Genomic DNA, 8,212 nt, shown 5'->3' with positions numbered 1-8,212 from the left:
TGTGGATTTCTTTTGTAGTTTCTGATTCTTGTGTGAGACTCAAGCCTTCCAAGTTTAGGTCTGCTTCTTTTTGTAGACTTTATGTGTCTTTGTGGTTTACTTTTTGGGCATGAAAAGCTGGTTTCTCTAAGCTTACAGTTCTCTCTTTTGATTTTATATTGTGTTGGGAGTCATTATTATTATGGGCACAGCCATTGCTGCATTAGGCTGTGGCAGCTTGCCTTGACTTAAGCATTGGAGAAAGAATGCTTTCTGGGAGTTTCCCTGCTCTCTGCTTCTGTGGTCTGAGTTGACAGGATATGCTTCCCTGATTAATTGGCAGTCTTGGAAACATAACTAAAGAGTTCTGTTTCAGTTTATGGGCACGGGAGTTTCTCAGCACTGATAGCTTGGTTTCTATATAGAAATAATGAATTTTAGTAGTTGCTAAGAATAATCACAAACAGTACACCTTCTATCTAAGATATTATAAATATTATGTAGCTGAATCTTGGATACTGTAAATGTCATGTGAGTTTCGGTTGGTGAAGTAATGTATTCTTGGTAGTAATGTAATGTATCCCTGGTTATTCCTTGGTTACTTTCTGTTTAGAGATGTATCCTTAGTTATTCCTTGGTTACTCCAGATCTGATTCCTATATAAGCTTGGTTTGGTTCACAATAAAGATGCACTGGCACATAGTCCTCTGCATCTCCTGTGTCTTGATTTCTATCCGTCGGGGTCCCCAGGCCCTTCAGGCTTGGACTGTGGTCACTGCACCGTGACAATATTAGAGTGGCTAGATTGCTTTTGTCTTCAGGAGTTCCCACAGAGGCCCAAGTCAGATGAGGATCAGATGCTTTCAGGCTTTCTCCTAAGGTCTGGGTCCCTCCAGGAAAGATTTTGGCCTCAGAAATTTGGGGGTTAGACTGCCCTGGGAGCCAGGCCCAGGAAAGATGCTGGTCTAGGGCAGCTGGTGGCTGTGCCACCCAGAGATGCAAAGGGAGCTGGGGGCAGGAAGCGGCCCCAAGGGCTCCTAGGGACTGCACTGAGGAACTGGATGCAAAGGATCAGGAAGAGGAAAGGTCAGCCCCAGCGTCCAGGAAAGAGGCTGGCAGGTTGTGCAGCCCAGGGAAGCAGAGGGAGGTGAGGACGGAGCCCGGCCCAGAGGGCTCCTGGGGCCCTGAGAAGGCACTAGGTTGGTCTGGATGCAAAGGATCAGGAAGCAGTGGTGGTTCCCCTGATGTCTGGGGTACAAAGACAAGGAATGGGACAGATCCCAGGCTAGGAGGAGAGACAGGCAGGGGGAGATAGGAGGGTTAATGACGCTGGGGAATCGAGGCATGGAGGGCATCATTGACTTACCCCGGAGAGAGGCCTGCAGGTCGTGCAGGCCCAGGGAAGCAGAGGGAGGTTATAGAGAAAACTCTTACCATTCTTGTCAGAACTATTGGGGGATACAAGTACCACATTAACCTCCAATACCTGGGAAGCCGTTCAACTTCTTTCCCTTTTATTTTCAATGCTTTAAAATTTTTCTCCCAGTCTTGTACAGTAAAAAGATGCTTTTCAACCAGAGCCTCCATATCAACTTGTCCAATTATAATCCACTCCTATTTAAAATGAAAAACACATTAAAGAAACAGAATAAACTATAGTCAAAAGATTAGTGTTCACCTATTAAAACCAACAAAATGAAGAAAATGTAGAATATTCAAATAAATTACTTAAGTAATTGTAATCATTATTGCATAGCCAAAAGAAACACAGTAAAAAAAAAAAAAAAAAAAAAAATTTAAAACAAGCATGGCATACATACCTGTAACCCAACACTAGGAGGCAAGGGCAAGAGGGTCACATAGATTCTATAGGTCTATATTGAGGCCAACACAGGTTAGAGAGTAAATGTAAAGACAACCTGAGCTATATAGTGAGATAGGGCCTCAAAAGAGGAAGGATAGAAGGGAGGGAGGGATGGAGGGAGGGATGGAGGGAGGGAGGGAGGGGAGGAAAAGAGAAAGGAAGGGAAGAAGGAAAAGGAGGAAGGAAGGGAGGGAGGGACAACCCAGAGATTTAATATGAAAATATAGTAGTAATAAACTTTTTAAAGGAAAAAAATGAACACTTTTTTTAGATTATCTTCTCAAATTAAAATAAATATATTTTAAACATACAGGGATAGGATCACTCCTACAGAACCAACACCCAGAACAAACTACACATCTAGAAGTGTCAAGATTTACCCAATAATCTGGAAATCTAAACCACAGACATACAAGAACTGAAGAACTGTAGAAATGTCTGGGCATATGTCAAGGGGACCAACACAAACGAGCACTGAGATGAGAGTTGTCACTGGAGTAGACCAGTATGACATACTTCATCAGAAAGGAGTCACACTGACATACCATGTCATAATGACATTTTAATCAGTGATAGCATATGACAGTGGTTAAGCCACACACCCCAGATGTGTAGCTCACTCTACCACTCAGGGTTGCACAAGCACATTCTAGACATTCCCACATAGACAACACTGCCTAGCAACAGAGTCCTCAGAATGTACATCAGTTGCTGGCATGCTTTTACAGCACCCAAATTAAATAAGCATTTGAGCACTTTACCTCATAATATATTTCTTCAGTTGAACTAAAAATTGATGCAAGCACCATGTCACATTCCAAACTGATGTAGCAATTTAAAAGAGAAAAAGTAAAACTGGAGCTGGAAGCGTGGTTCAGTGTTTAGAAGCACTGGCTGCTCTTGCAGAGGACCCAGGTTCAATTCCCAACACCCACATGGCAGTTCACAACTCTCTGTAATTCCAGTTCCAGGAGATCTGATGCCCTCTTCTGGCCTTTGCAGGCAACAGGCAAGCAAATGGTGTACATGCTTACATGCAGGCAAACACTCATACACATAAAGGTAAATGTTTTTTTTTTAATTATCCCTCAATCTTCATAAAATAAAGACAAAAATTTACTATCACTTTTTGCCTTTGTAACATGAGCCTAAATTATTTAAGAATCCATAAATCTAGCTTTCAAAATGGTTTATCATATTTTAATTTTAATCTACCTAAGGGAAATTATTGATGTCTAAATCTACTTAATAAATCAAGTGAAATTTATGATACATGGTAGAAATTTACACATTCTATACCTTATGTTGATGTAAAACGGCCAACAATCTTCTAAACAGGTCTTCTGCTTTGCTGTAAATAGTCAGAAATCCACTTGCGTTTCTATCAATCATAACAGAGAATATGGACTCATGTCCTGCGTCTCCCACTCCCTTGAACTGATTAGGAATGCCAATGAACCTCTTCATTTCTCTGTAGTATTTAGCTCGGATTTCTTCCAAAGGCGGCCTAAACTGCAACCGCCCCTGTCTGGAAAGACAGTATAAGTGGCGTGTTATCTCTTTAATTATATATTTTAACTTAAAATAGAAATCATTAGAAAATTATGAACAGAAAATTAGATAGGGGTTCCAAGCCTCTTACTTGTAAGTCAAGTCTACATTTATCTCTGGAAGGTTCTCATTCAGCGCCTCGAGGCCCATCTGATACTGGTGCTCCAGGGCTTTGTAGAGCTGGTGGTTCCAGTGCTGCTTCCACGCGTGCATGTCGCTGGCCTGGAAGCCCTAGTGTGCCACATGCGTATGTGTAATTTAAAACTCAGGTGGTAGAATAGTTGTTTTTTCATTTACTACTTTCAAGCCACATAAAGCATCCATACCAACTTAAAAATCATTTCAAATATCTTAAAACATGTAACTCCTAACTGCCCCTTTTAGTAAGAAGGCTTATTCACCCTTAAACATGAAACTAATCTCACACAAACTAATCTCACTAAAATCAAAACCTCAAGTTAACATTATATGAAGTTTATGCTTCATCCTTGCTTTTTTTTTCTATGTATGAGTGTATTGCTGGCATGTGTGTAAGTGCACCTGTATCATACAATGCACACAGAAGTCAGAGGATGGCATCAGATCTCCTGGAACTGGAGTCATGGATGGCTGTTAGCCATGATGTGGGTGATGGGAACTGAACGGGGGACAGGGGGACTCCTCTTTAACAGCAGTCAGTGCTCTCAAACACTGAGTCATCTCTCCAGTCCTCTCAATCTGGTTTTATAATTTGATAACATTAACAGTCTGTTTTGTGAACTCTTTTGCACTTTTTCAAAACTCTCAAACTAACAAACAATCAAACAAAGACCTGTCATTCTTCCTTTCCTATTCCCTAAATAATCCAGTGAATATTTAAAAACATAAGGAACTTAAAGTATTAAAATTCTCAGGACACTTTTTGTTTGTTTGTTGAGATTTTTGTTGTCTGCTTACATACAGGCACAAGTAGATAAATTCTAACAGTTTTCGATTTTTCTTAAAATTCTAAAAACTGAAATCTATGTAAAACAGCTAACTCATATTGAGCTAAGAGCCTACGATCACCTACCATGTGGGAGGCTATGTGCTCCCCTCTTTACACTTCATCACCTAAATCAAAACGAAATTTTGTGCCCCCCCAAGAAAAAAGAATCCTGACAAAGTTATTTCAATCATTACACTTCTGTCTAAAGTTAACTTTGCAATCTACAAATTATTATCTCTGAAAAAAATTAACAAATGATACACACTTAAGCTAAAGTCAGGAAATGACACTAAACTGGGGGTTTAGCATTCTGTAGGACAAATAAAAACTTATTCTTTATATTGTGAATGCAAATTTACTGTGATTTATGGATTTACATGTGATTCAGTTATTAATGGACATTCATGGTAGAGTTCTACAGGCTTTTCACGAAGTTACGCATCCACATTCTGAAGAGCTGGATTTCAAAGTCAAGTCCACTCTACCTGGGCCGTCACACTTGCTAAGCCAGTTCTCAATTCTTGTAAACCATCTTTCCAACGCTGCTGCTGGCGAAGCAGATCAATGTTCATAAGAGTAACCACCTGTTTGAAATGTAAGCACAATGGTTTCAAAGGATTGTTAGGGAAAGAGTAACTGTTCAGCAACAGGGCACTACTTTAATCACATGACCAAATACCACTCAGTCCACATGGTATATCAATACCTGACTGATGAACCGAGAAGAGCAAAGTAGTGATGTGGCCACCAGGGCAGGGGGAAAATACCACATAAACTCAAACACATTCCACAAAATAACTCATCTGTCTTCTCTCAAAGATATCGAGTTCATGAAGAACTAGGAAAAACTGAGGAGACTTATAAAAACTCAACAAGTAAATGCTGAATAAAAGACTGGATTACATCCTGATTAAAAATAATAATAATATGGCAGGTGTGGTGGCACATGCCTTCAATCCCAGCACTTGGGAGGCAGAGGCAGGCAGATCTCTGTGAGTTCAAGGCCAGCCTGGTCTACATAGTAAGTTCCAGGACAGCTGGGGCTACAGGGAGGCCCTGTCTCAAAAAGACCAAATAATAATAATAATAATAATAATAATAATAATAATAATAATAATAGCTGAAAGAGTTGCAGAGTTGAAAAGCAGTGCACTTCCTGATTTGGACAGCCATGCTGTGGGGGATTCGCTGCTGGAAGAGCAGAGGAGGAAGTGAGGGTGAGCACAGGCTCTGGGTTAGTTTTCAACACTAAGTCTCAAATTACAAAAGAAAGATTGTTATTTATATCCTCATTACTTTATTCAACACTATTGCATCTCATTTGAAAACTTTAAAACTAGAACCTACCTTTTCACAAAATGTAGTGTGCCACTTCCTCAGTTTTCTGTTTTCAGTGGCAAGTCGTTCAGCGGCATTTTGGAGTTTTTGGATATAGCCTTCTAATTCTTTAGGATTATCCCAAGTAATTTGTGACCTGCCTCCACTTCCAGCTTTTGAATTCTGTATGATCAATATTGGTATTCCAATAATTACTTTTTCTGTTAAAATTTAATTCTATGTCATAAGTCCAATTATTAACACTGATCTCCAACAAAGTTTATAATTTTCTAAAATCCATACACATAATGCAGCAAACAAGTATAGGAGGACTATAATGTAGAAAGAAGTCTAGAAACCTCAGTGTCAAGAAATAGCATGCCTAGGTTTTCTTACCTGTGTGCCCAGAATCCAGTACTGACAAAGCCTCTAACCACAAACAGACCCCCTACAAAAAATGCCCCCCCAGAAGCAGCTAGTTCCCCCCAGACAGAGGATCAGGAAAACCATAGGCTAACTACAAAAAATCTTTTTAGCAAACCTGCCCTATGAGAGCCAAAACCAATGGGATTACTGCCTTCCTATGCAGTTTCAAATGCAGGAGAGCTGATCTTCCATCCCCTACTCACAAAGCCAGCCAGTGCCCATTCCCTGGCAAGGTATTACTGGTGGGAACAAACAGAGAGCTGAGCTAAGCTTCCATCTCTAGTGCCCAGCAATGGAGCAGCAGGAATCAATCCTCTGCTTCATGCCCCCTAGCAGGAGCAGAAACAGATCCTGCTGGAAGGTAGGGAGATGGGACAAGCTGACGTGGCATTTTTTTAATCCTTTTCCCCACAGGAAGGGATCATCAGGGAAAAGATCCAGAACATGCACTCCGGCACTACACGTGTGCGGTAAGGCAGACAAATGAGGGCTCCAATTCCAGTAGCCAGGTCTGCAGGCTCATCTGGCCTTCCTGCTTTACCTCAGAAGATGGACTATTTAAAATGTGAGAACTAAATATTATCCAGAGCTCTCATAATATGGTGACTGTGCTAGATAGCTTTAGTGTCAACTTGACACACCTGGGTTGAGGGAGCCTCAATCGGGAAATTGCCTCTATTGGACTGGCCTGTGGCCATGTCTGAGGGGCATCTCCTTGATGAGTAATGTGGGAGGGCCCAGCCCACTGTGGGTGGTGCCACCCTTGGGCAGGTGGGCCTGTGTTGCATAAGAAAGCAGGCTGAGCAGGGGCCAGGAGAGCAAGCCTGTAAGCAGCATTCCTCCATGGCCTGTGCTCCAGCTCCTGCCTCCAGATTCCTGCCCTGAGTTCCTACCTTGGGCTCCCTGATGAACTGCGTGCGACCTGGGAGATGTAAGACAAATAAACCCTTTCCTCCCCAAGTTGGTACTGGTCAGAGTGTTTTGTCACAGTAATAGAGAACAAACTAAGACAGTGACTAAATAACCAAGATATATGAAATTTATGTACAATACCAAAAATCACAACTGTTACTTTAACAAGAGAAAACAGTCAACAGATGCTAAGACAGAAATGGGTCTGAAGCTAGAGTTGGCTAACAGATTTTTAAGGTAGCCATCACAAAAAGACTACAGCAACCCATTACAAATTCTCTCAAAACTAGTGGGGAAAAAATTACCAGGAAAAAAAAGAATTATGAAAAAGAAAATAAAGAAAATGGAATATGCAGAACTATAAACATGACACCCGAAAAATCAGACTTGGGTGGACTTGGTAACCATGAAGATGCCAGGAAACAGACCTAATAAATTCAAAGGAAATCAAGTGAGTTCATTCCATGTAAGCAACAGAGGAAAGGAGCATGCAGACAGACTGAGGGACCTCTGAGGGGAAGAGGTTGCTAGACACACTACTGATGTCCAAAAAGGAGAGTCAGACCTGACATGGGTACTGAGAGACCAATGTGCTCCCTAACCACCAGCAAGAAGAGACCCCTGAAGGGAAGGCAAGGCCAGAACAGAACCACTCCTTGTCAGAGCTAAAATGAAAGAACGCCAAACAAGGATCTTGTATCTGGTGAAAATTCCCCAGGAACCAACAGAAATTATTAAAAATAAACAATAAAAACATTCCCAGGGAAGGAAAATCGAAAAAACTTGTCACTAGCATGGTGCAAGGAAATTCTCTACTTTAGAAGGAAATGGTAACAAAATAGCCTGGAAGTTCAAGAGAAATGAGAACTGAGATGATTTCAGACAGACTGTCCTTGTTCACCAAAACCCTGTAACACTGTAAGCACCAGCAGACTACAGAGACCCCAGGGCTCTCTACTTCTTCAAGATTTTTGTCCACTAATGTCTCACTGAATATATATGAAATATAATTATTTACTTCTCAAAGGATTTCAGAGTAGGTTTTCATAAATATGAGATATTATATTTAATATATTTATTAAAGAAAAGGTTGTACAGACATACAATTAAATCATAATTTATACATTAAGTGAAACAAAGGTCAAAACAATAAGGTATGATTTCATCCAAAATATACATATAGCCAGGCATGGTGA

General features: G+C 40.8%; 1 protein-coding gene across 2 annotated transcripts in view; it reads right to left on the bottom strand.

Moving 5' to 3' along the window:
• The window catches only part of Dync2h1 (dynein cytoplasmic 2 heavy chain 1), a 273,560-nt gene that overhangs the window by 242,468 nt on the left and 22,880 nt on the right, over nt 1–8,212 (bottom strand). For both annotated transcript variants that reach the window (XM_008829984.3, XM_008829990.3), the window contains exons 14-18: nt 5,709–5,861; nt 4,847–4,945; nt 3,486–3,625; nt 3,143–3,371; nt 1,466–1,593 (exon numbers count right to left, since the gene is read on the bottom strand). In XM_008829984.3, the coding sequence (XP_008828206.1) occupies nt 1,466–1,593; nt 3,143–3,371; nt 3,486–3,625; nt 4,847–4,945; nt 5,709–5,861 (749 nt within the window). The remainder of the gene's footprint in view (nt 1–1,465; nt 1,594–3,142; nt 3,372–3,485; nt 3,626–4,846; nt 4,946–5,708; nt 5,862–8,212) is intronic.

The sequence above is a fragment of the Nannospalax galili genome, unplaced genomic scaffold, assembly GCF_000622305.1.
Source record: "Nannospalax galili isolate Female #2095 unplaced genomic scaffold, S.galili_v1.0 scaffold1750, whole genome shotgun sequence".
NCBI classification, from domain to species: Eukaryota; Metazoa; Chordata; class Mammalia; order Rodentia; family Spalacidae; genus Nannospalax; species Nannospalax galili.
This window is presented reverse-complemented; position numbering and strand designations above follow the sequence as displayed.